Here is an 18,508-nt window from a genome sequence, read left to right as displayed (position 1 = left end):
GCCTGCTCGGTTGGACTGGTCTATCATGGGCTGCACTATTCTTCTCCGGGCATTAATAAACCTGTAACCAAGAAAGTAGACCAAATCATTATTCCTTAAAAACAGAAAGTGGGGGCGGTGGGAGGTGGACGAAGAAGAGAAGATGGATCACGGTGAGAGCAAAGCTCCGTCTGGGCAAAATGGTTCTCTCCATCGCTCTCGGTGCAGCTTCACATGCTGCAAAACCTGTAACCCCCAGTGACCTCTGAGTACACAGGCTCAGGGTTTCTGAGTTGATTTATGTTTGCCTGTTTTACCACAGTTGGACACTTCCATTTCATCTTTTCATAGGGGAATTAGCAGAGTTTTCAGGAAACAATACTGGCTACCATTCTTTTCAACTGCAAGAGGGGAAATTTGGTGTTGTGAGAGAGATGGTCACAAGGGCATCTGTTCCCTCTCCTAATTAGTGACATTTCAATCTTCTGTTCTCTGACTTCTTTTTTACAGTTTTTATCAAAACCTTCCCTACCTCTTGCAAACCTAATTCTATTTTAATGCCCACTATTAAGATAATGAACCAGGATGGCAGCACACCATCAAATGAAAAAATGTCTGGAGTTTATCACCACTAACTTACACTGCTGGGGACTTCAGAGAAATTCATTCCTGGTAGAGAATTCTTAGGGTGGCTTTGTGTATGTGTGTGTGTGTGTGTGTGTGTGTGCGCGCGCGCGTGCACACACGCACACACGCATGCGCGCACTCCTCATGCCAAGTCTGAGGTCAAGGCAAGGTCATGGCTATACAGTAATTGAACTTAAACACTGCTTTCTCCAGCTACTCCTGAACATGTATAATAAAAAATCTTGAAGACACTTAAGTGTCTTAATAAGATTTCTTTTTACAATTTTTGTAGCCCCTAAAAAAGTGGCTAGTCACTGAAAATTTTAACAATTTTTGTAGCCCCTAAAAAAGTGGCTAGTCACTGAAAGCTTTAACATAGTCCAACACTATGCTCATGAAATTTCTCTTAAGAGGTTTTTGCACCCTGTAATACTAAGCATTTCACATCAAATACATAAAATGAATCGGACATATTCGATTCTGAAATAGTACATTGCTTTTAGTTCTCAACTCAGATTTGAGTATATCAAACATGTTTGCGTACTCAGTTGCTAAGTCATGTCCAACTCTTTGAGGCCTCATGGACTGTAGCCCACCCAGGCTCCTCTATCCATGGGATTTCCAGGCAAGAATACTGAAGTGGGTTGCCATTTCCTTCTCCAGGGGATCTTCCTGACCCAAGGACTGAATGCACGTCTCCTGTATTGCAGGCAGATTCTTTACCACTGAGCTACCTGGGAAGTTCATATCCAACATGAGTACCACATAAAAAAATACAATGAAGATTTTAATACTGTACTGTTAATAATTAAAGGACCCACAGTCTAGGGACTTCCCTGGCAGTCCAGTGGTTAAGACTCTGCACTTCCAATGCAGGGGATGTGAGTTTGATTCCTGGTTGGGGAACCAAGAGCCCACATGGTATGTTGTGCTGCCACAAACTTAGGACCTCCATTCCAGCATGAATCCTAATTGGTAAGTCTGCCAACTTCAGGAAGGAAAACAGTTCCTGAAATACAAGCCATTAAACAGACAGGCTTCCTTTGTGGCTCTGCTGGTAAATAATCCACCTGCAATGTGGGAGACCTGGGTTCGATCCCTGGGTTGGGAAGATCCCCTGGAGAAGGAAAAGGCTACCCAACTCCAGTATTCTGGCCTGGAGAATTCCATGAACTGTATAGTCCACGGGGTCCCAAAGAGTTGGACACAACCGAGCAACTTTCACTTTTCACTTTCACTTTCAAACAGGCAGGCATAGGTTTTTTAAATAAAAAAATGCATACTTCATGACATTTTAAGATTCTAAACTTTCTTATATCCTTATGTTCTTTATCTTAGAAGTAATTAAAATAACGAATGAAACTGGAATCTAACTAAAAAGATATTGGTTAGTGTTAACTCTTATTGACAACATATATTAAATTGGTTCTCATATATGAAGTCTCCAAACTTCTAATAAAAATATTTAAAACACAATCTACAACAAATTGTGTTGCAAATCAGGTTATCATTATCTTGTATAAACCATGAAAATTGGAATCATGTGAGCAGAAGGTTAGATTAATTCTCCATTCTCATTATAAGCACAGGTGTAGCACAAACACCATGTGAAATAACCAATTAAAATGAAAAAAAAATCTGCTTTTTCATTAGCTGTCTTCACTGCATGACCAATCAGAAAATTATTTAATATTAATATTCTGCATATACCAAGAGTAATTTTCATAGTAACTAACATAGGTAAGAGAGCAAAAATGCCTCTTTATCTATGGTATTATTCAAAATCTGCATTCTCTTAAAAGGAACTCTGATAACTTTTTTCAAGTTCTTTTAAAAACATAATATTTTATGGATATATATTACTTATCTAAAAATAAGGAGAGTCTTTTTTAACAGATGAGAAGCCAAGGCTCCGAGAAATTAAGTGACTTATTTGAGGTTACATGTAACCCAAGAGATGTTAATAATTTGGCAAACAGTAGCAAGCATACCCCTCTCACCACCACAATGTCCTGACCAGAGCATGGCCACTACTGTGCCACCCATCTAGAATATTCTGGACTAGATATCTAAACATGAGCTGATTTTGAGCCAGTCACCACTGGCGACAACCTCACTGTTGAGTCCAGGAATAAGAATGACAACATTTTGGAGACTTTGGGATTTTGATGACTGTACTACTTGTGTATAAAGACCAAAAAAAAAAAAAAGCTATGCCTAAGAAGACTCAGCAAATTGGGTTATCTATATTCCAAAGCTTGCCTCCTTCAAACTCATACATTCAGATTTCCAAAGACCAGTTCATGATAACCATCTCAGGTCTGAATCCATGACAGTTAACCCATGGGGCCGGAAAAGCCACCTATCAGGTTTGATCATCACCTAGCTTGGTCACTAACACGAATCCCCTCTCTCTGATATCCCTACCAGGTTGATGGGTAGCCTCTGCTAGACTTTTTTTTTTTTTTTATTCAAGTATAGTTGGTTTACAATGTTGCATTAATTTCTGCTGCATAGAAAAGTGACTCGGTTATACACATATACCCATTCTGTTTCATATTCTTTTCCATTTATGGTTTATCACAGGATATTGAAAATGGTTCCCTGAGCTACACAGTAGGACCTTGTTGGTTATCTATTCTATATATGCTAGTTTACATATGCTAACCCCAGACTCCCAGTTCATCCCTTTCCCACTTACCCACCCCCACCCCTTTCCTTGGCAACCACAAATCTGTTCTCTGGGTGCTGGACTATTTCTAATACAGCACTGGTCACCTTAACTGAGAGCCTACTTCCTCTACAGACACAATAACTGTTAGAAGGTTCTGTCTTACCTGATCTAAAATCCTTTCACCAGGACTTCTTGGGGGTAATTTAAACAATTCTAATCTCACTTCTTCAGATAGCCTTTCAAACATTAGAACTATAGCCACTGTGCCCCATAGGTCTCCCCTCTTCTCCCTAGGTTAAACATCCGTGATTCCTAACAAGTTCCTTCCAGAATGTGAGTTCTAGGATTTTGAGTCCACTCACCCCTTGGGCCACTCTCTGCTCAAAATGCTGAGTCTCTCTGCATGCCTCTGCGAGCAACACTAAATGCAGCGACTTCAGGCCTGCTCAGGTCCCCGTGGAGAGAGCAAACATCTCACCCCAGCCTCTTAGTTAGGGCCCCCAGGTACAGGATGCTAGTTGCTTCTCTTTGGGTGGCAATAACCATTTGTTGTTATTCACAACACAGATGTGGGCTACCTAAAGGATATGTAGGTATATAGGTGGGAATCCTTTCATTAACTAAAAATTTTAAAACCTTGAAAACCTAAGGACACAGCATTTTATCCAAACTTCTTGACCACATTAGTAGGTATACTTGGAAGTCCTCACTTTTGTAAACTTTAATTAAAAACAATATTTGTTTCAATATGATGGACATTATCAGTACATGTAGGACATAGTAAACTCTCAGAATGCTACTGAATTATAATTCCTATACTTATATGAAATACATAGTATTATCTGGGGTCATGGTAGACATCTTTATCTGAAAATAACTGAATAAATAGCAAAATATTTTATTTTTAACAACAATACCACCTTTTCAATTCTAAAACCATTCCAACATTAGACTCTATTCAGTGTATTTTATGATTTTCCTTGAATGTCTTATATGTACTCTCTTTGGAATTAGCTATATACAGCAAGGTCATGTGTTTAGATGGCTTGTGTTGAATTCAGATAAGAAAACATTTTCCTTCTGGGCAAAGTAATAAAATGACATACTTGCTCCTCCCACTATAAGTCAAACAGAGGTCAGTTCCCCCATCCCTGTATCTGTTTAAATAAACTGGTCCAGCTGTTTGTTTCCAAAATGCCCTTTGACCTTGTGTCTCATCCTCCCTGCTTTTGTGACAGAATGCTTTACTTTCCATTGTGGAATATTCTAAATTATCAAGAATCTTCTAAACACTAAGAACCAAAAAAAGATCTTTGGGTTTTATGTAAACTCACATGAACATATTCCCTTCTAAAACACTGTCATTTTAAGAAACATTAGTAAAATAGTTATTTTAAACTCATATGTATGAATACATAAATACATATTAGAGCTTGAACATAAGAAAAAACAATGTTTTTGAAGAGAAATGAAGAGGATGACAAAAATTCCAATCTGAATGTACAATAAAAAATACATTCTTCAATACCCATAAAATAGTTTAAGATGAAATATATCCATGAAATACACACAATCTTTGGAATTTTCCATATTGATAAGGTGATTTTTAAAAAGCTTATTTGTTTAAAGATGTAAAAGAAACTTTTAGAATTTTATATTGATGTCCAGGCATTACAGTCCTTAAAACACAGATATATAATGTCAGGAATACAATAACAGGACAGTTTGCTTTTCTTACTCATTAAAATAGTTTCACACCTTGGCTCAATAGAATGATGCTCAAATTTGCCACAGATTGGGCATTTTACAAAGTAATCCTTTTAGTTAAGTATTCTTTAAGGTTGAGAAACATCCTGTTTGCATTTCCACATTTCATTCCAAACATCAAGGTATATGTTTTTAAAAATCCCGTTTTGCTTTGAAAACAGTCTTCTTTTGTGAAGTACTAAGAACTGGACACCTTGTAGGTGGTTGAAAACTGAATTAGAGAAAGAATTCTTAAATTTCCTTTTTTCATGGAATCATGGATTAGAATTTCCTCCTGTGACCAAATGGTCTCCTTTCTCAAAACAAGAAGTTTTACAAAGGAAAGGAAGATAATGGATTGGCTTTAGAGCTTTATTCCATGTCAAAAGAAACAGAGGTGTATTTCTTTTTACCTAGTTATTTGTTTAGAACTCAAGTCCTATTAAGGGGCCAGTAGGAAGTTGAAAGGGGAGCAAAAGTCTTAAATATCTGAGACATGGGATCATCTAAAAACTGAGTTTTACCATCTGCATTTTTTAAAAAATAGGAATCAGACAAGGAAAATGGAAGATGAACCCTGAGTTATGCTAAAAAGAAATACAGGAAGTTTTGCTCTATTCTTTCTTGTCTCTGCCCTTAGATGTTTGTTTATTATTGGACTTTTTCTCCCCGCTTCTGTTAATTCCACCTATCTCCTTTATTCTTCATCTTTGGATACGTGAATAGTTTTCCGAGCCAGATCTGGTAGCACCGCGTTCTAAAGTTGACCTTTGTCCATTGGTTTATCCTCCACTCCCTGACCAGGTTCCTTTCCACAAAACTGGATTCTTAAATGTAGTCTTCTCTTGGTGCGAACCGGAGGGGTGGCCAGATCATAGTGGACATCCTTTAGGCCCAAACACCAGGTTTATTTGCCCAGTTCCACAGGCAATTTTCCTACATGGCTTCGCCCTATTCCTATACTCTTACACCTTTGGTCCTCCACAATACTGACAAAAGGAAGGAAAAACTACTTGCTTACTCTCAAAAATATAATTTTCACCTTTACTCAATTCTACTCCCCCGTGCTTACCACCCTACTTATTCACTGATGATTAAGGGAGACTGTCTTTTGTTATTTTAGCATGCCACAGCTTATTCATGGAAATCAAAATAAAATTCTCACAAAATACTGTGGTTTCTAAACAACGACATGACTCTCAGTCATCTCCAAAGAGCTTCTTGCCAATCAGGTATAAGCGACTAGCCAGCAGAAAGGTAGGTATCCATTTAAGTATGGAGAAATGCCATTCTATAATACGTACCCTTCTTTGTTCAAGAAGCTAAAATTATTAACTATTAAGAAAAAATTTCATTAAATAACAGGATACGTTAGTAAAAATGCCTTCTATACCTATACTATCCATTAAAGAAAGTATTAATTATATCATCTTGATTAATATTTAGGTATACTTAAGAATACTTACATATATATTTAATAATAAAAATTAATGCCATGCCTTCTTAAGTACGGGTGATTTCTTCATGAACTGTTCTTTATTCAATTAAACGTGAACAACATGCAAGTATAATATTTAATTGCTATATAATTCATTTTACTTATATTCATTGCTATAAATATTTTTAAGGGCAGAATTAAGTCTTGTAAAATAGCTTCTAATATAAGTTACCATCTTGGAAAGTAGTTGCTGAATTCCAGAATTTTGTTCTTTCTTTTTCCATGAATTTTCTTATGAAGCATTTCTTTCAACTTTATCAGAGTCATTTAAAGAAAACTACATATACGACTCTTTTTTTTTTTTAAGTCAGCATTTCCTAATAACTTTAAAGCCTGTTTTATAAACAAACCTTTCAGGGAATGAATTCCAGCTATCTCCCACATAACACTCTGTTCTTTTAAACAAGAATTTCACTTCAAAATCTTTTGTTGGAATTCTGTATTTTAGATTTACATTTACTTATTGGATTTAATGATCCGTAACTGGCAGGCTTTAGGGTCCAAGCCTTCCACACTCCCTTTCTTTGTGAAGTAAAATTTCATGAAACATGATTTTTAGACGCTCAAAAAAGTTGACTCAATCTCAAGTCAAACCTTATGAAATCATGTTTTTGGCACTGTCTTCCAGTTTCTCAACCTCCTCCAGGATCCGACAGTTCCAGGACTGCAATACATCATCTGTGCGTCTGGGGTTGGGGGAGGTGAATGAACGGGAGGGAAGAAGGAAGCACGTGTTTTGCTCTCCTTCTACTCTAGAAACATAGTATTGGAATTTGTTCAAATCACAATAAGCCCATCCATCAGAGGTCTGAAAAGGTTCCCCTTCTCTAGAAGTGATAGGTGTATTTGTCAAACTACTCTTAAAAAAAGCTGAAACTAAGAAAGTTGAGAAAGTTAATCACATATAAAATTTTCTTCCAAGCAACTAGTGAAAAAAAGAAGTCGCTAATTAGTTGAAAATTGTAATGCAAAGTAAAAACAAAATCCAAGCATCATTTTGGACTTTATAAGTTGAAATAGCTTGCAAATACATCATCACTTGGTTATATATTACAGAAAGTTTTCCTTGAAAGCAAATTGGAAAATTATTTTCTTCACTCTAAAAAAAAAAGCAGCAGCTCAGTTTGCTAAATCCTTTAATCTGAACTGAATTCAAAGCAAGGGTGGCTCCCTTAGGGGGGGGATCTCTATTTCCTTTGCTGTCTTCTAGATCACTAAAACCTTAGGCTCCAAACCCAGTGGAATGAATTATAGGGATGTATCACTAGACTTAGCATAAGAAATATCCAGTAGTTATACATACTGTAAGTATCATATAAAGCATAAGGAACAAAATAGCATTTATAAAATATTTACTTACAAGTGACAGACAAGTTACCAAATTTGATTTTGTTTAACCTAATAAATATTTTAAAAGTGGTTAACTTAGAGTATGTGAAATTAGAGTGATTATTAGCACAATGTATAAACAATAGGATAATCTAGGATAATACAGCAAAACCTCTTTTACTAACAAAAACCTAAATTAGGTACAATAATATCTTTAAATAACAAATGTGTCTATTTAAGCTGAATCATATAAATTCTCATTTTCCCATATTCACAAAAGTCAATAAAAGTGCATCTTACTAAACATCCCTTAATTACAGAATAAGTACACAGTTATTTAAACAAGTCTTAATGTTCTGTCAATTTCCATTATAAGTAGGATAACCAGATAATTTATCATCTATGCTGGGACACTTTTAAGACTAAAGGGACATTAGGGACTTCCTTGGTGGTCTAGTGGTTAAGAATCTGCCTTCCAATGCAGGGGACATGGGTTTGATCCCTGGTTTGGGACCTAAGATCCCACATGACTCAAGGCAAACCAAATTAGAGCATCACACCTACTAAGTCCACATGCTCTAGAGCTCACACACCACAAAGAAGATCCAGCACAGCCCCCCCCCCCAAAAAAAAGGAGTAAAGAAAAGTTACTGATAATTATGCTGGGCACCAGGCATAAACTGTGAATGTCCCAAGGAATCAGGGTGTATGTGTTACCCTAGTAATCAAATATTCACTTTTTTCCCAAAATAGAATTTCCCCTGAATGACTGGAACTGAAACTCTTTTGTGTTAAGTGACCAGCCAAGCATGCATAAGGTATTCTAGAATCCTAGTGCCAATCTGGAGAATCTTTCGGCTCTTTCCTTTCTCTAGAATCTCTCCTTTATTTGCCTCCACACTCCAAGCCTTCACTAATTAAATTTCCCTTAGCATGAGTCTCCACTCATGCTAAGGGAAGGTATATCAAAATTTAGCTTGATTTCTTTTTTCACCTCGTTACAGATTAGGTTTTACCTGAATGGAGACCTACTGTCTATTCCTTAGAATGTTCACTGTAACTTCTGTTTCAATTAGTAACGTTTGAAACCTAAGCTTTACGTACTGTATATCAATATGTAACCTGTAGGTCCTTATATGTAAATAGATCCACTTGAAAAGGCAAAAGCTCTCAATTGAGGGACATGACAAAATCTTTCAAATGAGGACAATAAAGCCAACAAAATGACCTCCTCATGGAACTTGTCAAATCTTTGAAAAATGCTTATGGTCATCAAAGTCACACTGGGGAAAGTTCAGAGAATGTACATTTCACTTCTGAGCTGCCATCCTTTCCTTTGAACACCACTGCTCCTAATTATCACAGTCAAAATACTGGCCAAGGGCAGGAAGAGTGAGAACAGTGTCCAGTGGAAAGCATATGACAACTGAGTAGGAAAACTGCCACTTCCTGGTTCTGAGATTATAGCAGTATTTAGGTGATGGAACTGTGATGATCAAATGGGTGAATGTTTATGGAAGTTTGCTGAGGATACTGTCATTATGATTCTCAAAAGTATCTAATGGTACAAAAGCTTATAAACAAATTCTTAGGCCAGCGAAAGATGGAAACAACCCAAATGTCCATCAATGAATGAACTAATAAAGAAAATGTGGTATATCCATACGATGAAATATTATTCAGTCATAAACAGGAATAAAGTATGGCATATGCTTCAAAGTAAATGAAACTTGAAAATATAATGCTAAGTGAAGGAAACCAGTCATAAAAGACCAGAGATATCATGATCACATTTATATGAACTGTCCAGAATAGGCAACCCATGGATAGAGGAGTCTGGTGGTCTACAGTCCATGGGGTCGTAAGACTCAGACACAATTTAGTGACTAAATCACCATAGAGACAGAAAGTAGATCTGTGACAGAGTTGGGGATGGAAGTATGGAGGGTGAGGGGTAGAGGGTTTCTTTTTGAGGTGATGAAATTGTTCTCAAATGGACTCTGAGGATGATTGCACATATCTGTGACTATACTTAAAACCACTGAACCACTTTAAATGAGTAAATTGCATAGTTTGTGAATTATATCTCAATAAAGCTCTTAAAAATACATAATGGGACTTCCCTCATGGCTCAGGGGTAAAGAATCCTTCTGCCAATGCAGGGGACACTGGTTCAATCCCTGATCTGGGAAGATCCCACATGCCACAGGACAGCTGGGCCCTGTGCCACAACTACTGAACCTATGTGCTGCAACTCCTGAAGCCCATGTACCTAGAGTCCACGCTCTGCAGTAAGAGAAGTTACCACAGTGAGAAGGCTGCGATACAAAACTAAGGAGTATTCTCTGCTGGCTGCAATAGAGAAAGGCTGTGCACAGTAACGAAGACCCAACACAGCCAAAAAAAAAAAAAAAAAAATCAACTAATTAAAAAGAAAAATACATAATGGTGGACTGCAGGAGACACTGAAGCAGGAGTCAGCCCCCTCCCCGCCTCTAATTAAGAATGTAACATCGCAAGGCCCTGAGCCTCATCTGTCAAAGGATGCTACAATCCCATCCAGACTTGGACTCTGTGGTTCTGTTGCAGTGTTTCTAAAATTTTAATCCATGCTCCCTTTGATAAACTTCAAAAATCTCCTATCTCTTTGTTAACTTACTATTTCAGGAGAAATAGCATGACAAAAATCAAGTTAATTCTTAAGATGCTTTTTTATACTACATTCACTCAGAATGATTCTGATCTGTCTTTTCTGGCCACTCCCTCCGCCACTACTTGGCCTTGAGGATGGGAATCCTAGCCATAACCCATCGCACTGTCCATTCTGTACACAATCCTGCCAGGTGACCAGCCGTGGGGGCTGAGACCCGACATCTTTGGATCCACACAATTCTTTCCATTAGCTTCACAATATTTCCTCCTCCCTACCCTTTCCAAGTACGTATGAATTCTGACTCAAACTAGAGATCAAATACAGTCAACCGTAGCAGATGTTCTAGTGATACAGGCCAGCAAAACCCTTCAACTAGACAACAACCCTCAAAACTATTCATTTACATTCAAATCAGCATCCTAAAGTAGAACATACTGGAAACTTAAAGATATTTGTTTTTAATCATGGTGCATTTAATTCCATCCTTTGGCAATATATTATTCTTGAAAAACAGTGACCAAATCAATAGAATGCCAGACATCTCCCATGACAGGAAGTACATTTTTGAGCTAAGTTACATTTGGTATCCAAGACCAATAATTCCCATGGGCCTGAAAGAGTTAATGTATTTGCAAAAGGAAGTACTTTTTTCCTTCTTCGGTGACAGGATCTAATTTTACGAGGCATTAGGTCCTTCAGCCACACTGGTTAAGAGGGTAAAAGGGAAAAGGAGTTCTCAAAGATGGGAACCGATTAAGGTATTTTTGCTTATTTGTTATTGTTCAGGTGTCTAGAGCCCAACAGAGTTCATTATTTCCCACATTAATGGGTCAGGTTTAAAGACCTCATAAGAATGGACATAAAATCAGGAGGAAAATACCCAGAGACCATGAGGGCATGGAGTGTGACAGTCCTGTACTTGCCAAAGTTACAAACATCCATGCTGTTGGCGTGTTTTTGTTAGATTTTTTTTTTTTATATTCTCTTGCCCCTTAAAAATTAAAGAAAGAAAGAAAGAAAAAAAAAACACCCTAAGTGTCTACACAAAGTGTAGTGTCTACTGCAGGCATTTGCCCATCAGAACCATGCAGATCCAAGACCACATTTGCCCTCAGAAGCACTTCCGTCCCAGCACCCCTGCCTCCTCTCCATTTTTGAGAAAACTGTCTTATTTAACAAGAAGGCAACATTTGCCCCATTTTTTACTGTTTCAGACTGCCTCTTTAACCACTCAGAAATGCTGTTTGTTTCATGTAGGTGCAGCCTGAAGCCAGAGGGTGATGTAAGCGCAAGGGGAGAGGGGGTCTTCTCTGTGGGCACAGCTCCGGGGCCCAGTGCTCAATGGTTAATCACCCAACACCAGCCCCGGCAACTGTTGACACAAAATAGGTGGAGATCAGGTCTGTGCAAGCAGAAAATACCAGAAAGGCAAACTATATGTAAACACACTTAAGACAGATTTGACAAGAATAGACCTCAACCTGACTTGCTAGGAAACTCCTCAGGCTGGGAGCTTCAGTTCCTCTACTGAGGAGGCTTCCCCTGACAAAGTTTCCTTTGAGCAGAGAAAGAGTAACATTTTCAAAACTAAAAAGTTTACAGAAGTCAGTGGAGACATGTGTCCCCTTGATTCACACAGTGTGAGTTTCGAATCTGCTCCTACATGCAGGATTTATGTAATGTAATACAGTTCTTGCAAGTACTTCTGGACCAGAGCCAAACGAGAGAAAGAGAGAGAGGGAGAGAAAGAGAGAGAGAGAGGGAGTGAGGGAGAGAGGGAGGAAAAACCAGCATGTGCAAACAACCACAATTCAAAAAGTTATTTCTCTTGACCTATAAGACTCATGCAAAGAAGCAAATGGATAATGCTTAAACAGTCTTTTAATCTTATCTAACTGACACCTGACAACCCATTACTTATAGATTATTAATGCACCCACTAAAAAGTTTGTCATGTACAAAATCACTAGAGAAAAAAGATTGAATGCCTGAGGAAAAAACAAATTTTACTGTACAATAACTTCAGAAATTCCAAGCCTATTATCTGTCATGCCCTTCACAGACTCAGAGCGCACTGCTAAAAACAACTGATTTATCTTTATTATGGACCCAAAAGTGACAGCACGCATGTTTTCCACGTCTTGCGATAATGTTTAATTTCATCTCGTTTTTATTTTAAGGGCTAGATTTGCTTATTTAAGATGAAGAAAAGTAACAACTTTTAAATGAATAATCCTTTTCGTCTGTTTATCAAAGGCCCTGTTGTGTGGGTTTTTTCTTTTTTTTTTTTCACTTCTAATGTAAAACGGGAATAAAAATCAGTTTCAGAACATTCACCTTGCTTCCGTTCACTTTTTTACACTATCTAGAATATTAGGGCTGGAAGAGGCTTAGAGTCCCACCGATTCCTCAGCCCTACCCATCCATTTAAGGCAGAGGAAGCTGTTGCCCAGGGAGACAAAGGGAGTTGATCAAGGACATGCATCTAATTGGTGAGGAGTGGGGACAGCAGATGACATGTTTGGACTCCAAATGTTCTTTCCCCTGCATATTCCCTTCCCTGATTCCCTCTATGTAAATGCTGTGTTGTCATGAGGCTTTCATGGGAATTTGTCCCTTGTCTGTGAGTTGCTCAGTCGTGTCTGACTTTTTGCGACCCCAGGGACTGTAACCTGCCAGGCTCCTCTATCCATGGAATTCTCCAGGCAAGAACACTGGAGGGGTTGCCATTTCCTCCTACCGGGCATCTTCCTGACCCAGGGATCAAATCCAAGTCTTCTGCATTGCAGGCAGACTCTTTATCCTCTGAGCCACCCTTAGACCTGTGGGTGCTGGAACTTTTCTCCTTGACCAGGGTGCCTCTCAGCCCATTTCCCACACTCTCTGCAAGGGAGTCAGCTCCGAGAACAGTGCTTGATGGTTAATGACCCAATGGTTAATCACCCTCTGCTGGCTGGGTGACACCCCAGGAGTTCCTGCTTAACTAGGACTTGCACCAAGCCCTACTGACCTCCAAACCATGTTCAAGGTCAAGCACCAAGCCACTGGTTTCACTGCCTTGAAAGGGATGTCGAGGAACACTGGGTTCATGATGGAATCAGTCTCCCAGCTCACTCTTCTCTGTGCCTTGCTTGAACCCCAACCCTAAGGGGTCCCGAAAGCATCCTCAAGTCAATACCAACTCTAAGCTCCAGACGTCACACTCTTGTCCTGAAAAGCTGAGACTGGCTTTGAATGTTAGCTGGAGGAGAAAGAGCAGATACACAAAACAGTGTTTGGACTTTCTAATCCATCTTCCTACAATCCACCCCTTCCTGTTTCTCTTCTCACCTAGACTCAGGGTCCTAGTCTGGTGGAGGGGGCAGGGTTTTTCCACGTGGTGCAGTGGGCCAATACCTACCCTTTCGTGAGGAGTTTCCATTCTTCCTAGTATTAGCCATCTGATTGAACACAGCGAGGGAAACCTCTGAGTAAACTAAGGAAAAAAACCTATAACAAAGTATATTTCACAGACTGCAGAGTCATTTTCAAAGAGGCTTGTTTGCTGGAAATTTTTTAAAATCTGCAGACAAAAGCAGCATCTCCGTTGAACTCCTAAGACTCTCTGACATGACAATACCTGAAGGTTTCAAATTCACAGCTCTTTTCCCTGCGAGCTATTTGCTCAGCTTTCCTAAATAATACCCTGCCTGCCTGGCGCCTTGCCAGCTCTGTCTGAGGCAATATACAAGCTATACATTTTTTGACTGATTTCAATATTTTCTCATGGGCAACTAGACAGTATTTTATCTAGTGAGTATTACTGATTGCTCTAATCTAAGCCCAGAGTAAGCTCCTGTAAAGGTAATATTATTAGAATTGACACTCAAGGTGAAAAGCATAGCAATTAACTATGGCTTGGAGAACAACAACCCATTCCAAGAGATGCTGGAGAGCTGTTCTATTTGTGTTTCCTTCTCTTCCTCCTTCTTTTAAAAATACTGCACCTGTTACTCCATTGATCAGTTAGGAAGTCTACCTTAAATGTAGGTTACACTTGAATTCTCAAGGGAAGAAGTTAGGCCACCTGCTTAATAAAATTACCTCTTACGTGTGAAGTGGTTCCATCCCTAGGTGATTTCTAGGCAAGGAAAATCACTGTATACTCTGCACTCTCATTTTGTAGTGAATAGGAGACAAATGACCCAACACTCCTTGCTTGGTGCTCTCTTTTTTCTTTTTACATCTGTTTTCCTTGCTTTTGTGTCATGCCTCTGTTTAGTTTTATTGACAAAACAATCTGTGCCTAATGTTTAAACAACATCTGTAAAATGTATTATTAAATTATGTTGGAAGAAAAAGCAGAGCAATTCTATGAAACCCTGTGACCCCCTATTGATTTTTAGATCTCAGAAGTTGAAAGGATAATTTGTGAATGTTTTAACATTTACATCTACACAGGTACCTGTATTTATAGAATCTTTGATTACTTCTAAAAGTATTTGCTACATTATTACCATAATTCAGAAAGAAACTTGACCTTTTACAGTTGAATCTGTTTATTATAATAAGAGCGATCCTATTAGAAAAATAAGTTTACATTTTTACCTACCAATGGCTGAAACCTCCAAAGATAACATACTTCCCCTGCCACTGGTAATCAATGGGAAGTGATGCCTGAATGCTTTGTAGTTTTGAAGACAACAAATGAAAAAACTAGGAAAATCTGGTATGTGTACTAAATCTGAGAACTTGAAGAGCTATGATGGTTCCGTAAAGTGTCATCTTGGAGTTCCCATGTTCCCTGAAATCTTAGGCACTCTATTGATGGAGAGGGATTCTTCTGTCCACATCAACACTGTATTTCTTTTAACTATGTATTTTGCACCTAAAACCCACTGCCCTCTGAGAGACAACAGAGTAATCATGGAACATTAGGCCTTAATGGGAAAGTGCACAGATGAGAAGGGCTAAACAAAGGCAATGTAACATTTATTCAGTACACTCTAGGCTAGAACTCTGCTGAGGCAGGAGGCATCTGAGGCATGCAGCAAGTAAGATACAATTGCAGGCACAAGTTTTCATCATATGGAATTCCCAAGTCTGCAACATGGCTGTGAAAACATGTAAGGGAGCCTTTATTTGACCATTCTACACTCATATTTTCAATATAAAAGAATAAAGTTGGTGTATTCAGGAGAGAAAAGAACCCAGTATTGACATTGTGCATATGTGTGTTTGTTTTCTTCAAAGTTCTGCCTTCATATGAAAAGGTCTACATAACCATCTAATCTAAAAATTTAAGAAGTTTCCACCTAAATGACAGTCAACATATTAGTAATAGTTTTACCCTGATATAACTGAAGTATTTATTGCAACCAGAACAACAATGAAAAAACAATAAGACAAAGGCATCAAATGCTATTATTTATCATTTTTGGCTCAAAACATAATTGGGAGTGAGAGAGCAAAGGAAGAAGACACACACATTTATAGCACACATTATTAATATATTTTTAAAATTATTATGCTTTAAGTCAAAGTCTACCATAGAATGCTAGTAGATAGAAATGTTTAGGCCATTAGTTATGGAGGTTGATTTTTTTAAAAAACATGCGGTTACCTCAAATAGTTGGATAATTTAGGTAAAATATTTTTACCCAAATTATTTGCATAATTGCCTCAATTCTCAAAAAATGTCTTGGCATAGATTTTTGCTACAATGTCTCATCTAATAAATGTCACATTCCATCCCAGAGCCCAATTCCTACAAAGTGCTAGTACCAACCATTTTACGATTTCTCCTGTTTGTACTCTGATACATAGACCAAACACACAAGTTAAAACTTATTTCTTTTAATTCAAATTTTCTCTTAATCAAATCTGTCTTGTTGTTTTACATTTAAATTCTCCCTGTGATCCCCTCTCCCCACCAAATCCCATCTGCTTTATCCTTAGTCAGCCAAGGCAGGTAGTATATATTACTTATGTCAATTAAAAAGGCGTAAAATTAGTTCAGAGAGGGAATGAAAGAATTATTACAATGCATCAAACTTTTCTCATCTCATTTTTCTGTCAAAATCTAACTTTAAGCTGCATCAGCCAGGGTTTCTATGACAAGCTAACAACTCAACAGGAGTTTATATTTTTCATACTCATATTGTGTATTTCAATACATTATGTTGCTGCCAATAATTATGACTGATCTACACCCAACCTGCCCTTCAGCATCTTATTACATCTCTTCAACAGTGACTCATAGTTTGTACAAAATGTACATGTGTGTTAACAAGTCTTAAAAAATCCAAAAAGGAAGACACACAATTTTAAATGTGCCTAAATGAAGTGAAAGGGAAATGCTAAAATACTTATGAAGTGGTTTTTTTTTTTTTAATTATTATTTCCAGAGTGAGGTAACGTGGGCTTGATGTTCAATACGGGAAAAGTATTTACAGGCTCTCAAAAAAACTTTGTATAATTTTTTTACTACGATAAAGAAAAATGAGCTCCACTTAGTGTTGTGTTCTTTCATCTTCAAGTCTGCCATCATCATTTAAGATTCTCTCGCATCTTGGGTTTCAATAGAGTGCCATCTGGGTTTCCCCATTTTTGCCTCATATTTGCAACTCAAAGTCCAGAGAAAAAGAAATCAGTTATCCGTTCCATAAAAGGAGAAGGTTTGGATGAAAAGTAATACACCGTTAAAAATTCAAATCAAATGTGGGAATGTCATTATTCACCGAATTTAAAAGAAACAACTTCTCTTACAACTTTCAGCTACTGGAGGGGAATTTCTCTACCACAGTGGCCCTCAGTCTTTTGGTCACCAGGGGCCCATTTGGTGGAAGACAATTTTCCACGGACCGGTCAGCAGCGGGTGGTTTCAGGATGATTCAAGCACAGTTGTGTTTGAGCTCCTGTGAGAATCTAATGCCTTTGCTGATATGACAGGAGGTGGAACTCAGGTGGTAATGCGAGAGATGGGGAGCGGCTGGAAATACAGATGAACAGCTTGGCTCACTCACCCACCTCTCACTTGCTGCTGTGTGGTTTGGTTTCTAACAGAGGTTGAGGATCCTTGGTCCACCACAAAGCTGTTGTAGAGTTGAAACAATTGCCAAATGCGAAGCAATGAAGTGCCAGCAGAGGTCACTTCTCACTTCATACAGAAGCAGAGAGCCCGTGCACACTGCATGGTGCCAGGTGAGAAGAGAGTTGGGTTTACATCCCAGGTTATAAGGAAAAGGGATTTTCAAGTTATGTGCCTGTGCAGAATTGAATATCACAGTGAAGTTTAGGGTAGAGTCTGCATCTATGTTGAAAAATTATTATCTGGTACGTATGATAACTTTTTAAAGTCCTTATTTTTTCCCTCTTAATCGCAAAACCGCGGAAATCTGACTGTGACTACTGTGCAGAGACTCTATGAAAAGACAACCGTGCCCGGCTCTGTGCCACAGGAATGTCTGCCTGCCCTAGCACCCAGAGGAAATATCCCAGGAGGCTGTCTACCTGTAACAAGCAGCTTGTATTGGAATCTGTTCTCTGGTAACGATGTTTGTGGATAGAGTTTTCTAGCAACACTGAAGAGGAAGAGAGATGGCGTGTGTGATAGCTCACCTGAACGGGTAGTGTATTGCCTTGCTTAATGAGAATTGGCCCAGCCACTCCTTGGCCCTCAAAGGGGATCATTTCCCAGAGAAATAAATCTTTGTACAGCCTCCATTGTATTCAAATTGCGTCCTCATCAGTTTAACTTTTAAAATATGTAGGAATTTAGGAACGCGTGCAAAATGGATAGTCTGCCCTATAATACTGTCCAGAACAATTTGAAAGACAGAGTTCAAGTATACAGTATCAAGAATGTTGAAAAGTAAGATACAGCTGCAGGTATAAGAGGCAAACAAAAAACCCGCAGCAGCCACAAGACTCCCAGTAACATGCTCAGGTACAGCATGTCTTCTGTTGGTTCCTGATCCACTTCACTAAAAGGGCTGCAAAAATTGATCTCCAAGGCCGCCAT

At 38.4% G+C, this 18,508-nt stretch overlaps 1 protein-coding gene across 4 annotated transcripts in view; it reads right to left on the bottom strand.

The window, feature by feature from the left end:
• MEIS1 (Meis homeobox 1) overlaps positions 1–18,508 on the bottom strand; it is a 142,720-nt gene that overhangs the window by 5,131 nt on the left and 119,081 nt on the right. For all 4 annotated transcript variants that reach the window (XM_027555649.1, XM_027555647.1, XM_027555648.1 and 1 more), the window contains one exon: positions 3–61. In XM_027555649.1, the coding sequence (XP_027411450.1) occupies positions 3–61 (59 nt within the window). The remainder of the gene's footprint in view (positions 1–2; positions 62–18,508) is intronic.

The sequence above is a fragment of the Bos indicus x Bos taurus genome, chromosome 11 (genome assembly GCF_003369695.1).
Source record: "Bos indicus x Bos taurus breed Angus x Brahman F1 hybrid chromosome 11, Bos_hybrid_MaternalHap_v2.0, whole genome shotgun sequence".
In the NCBI taxonomy this organism is placed as follows: domain Eukaryota; kingdom Metazoa; phylum Chordata; class Mammalia; order Artiodactyla; family Bovidae; genus Bos; species Bos indicus x Bos taurus.
Note: the sequence above shows the minus strand (reverse complement) of the source record. Positions and strands in the feature narration are given on the sequence as shown.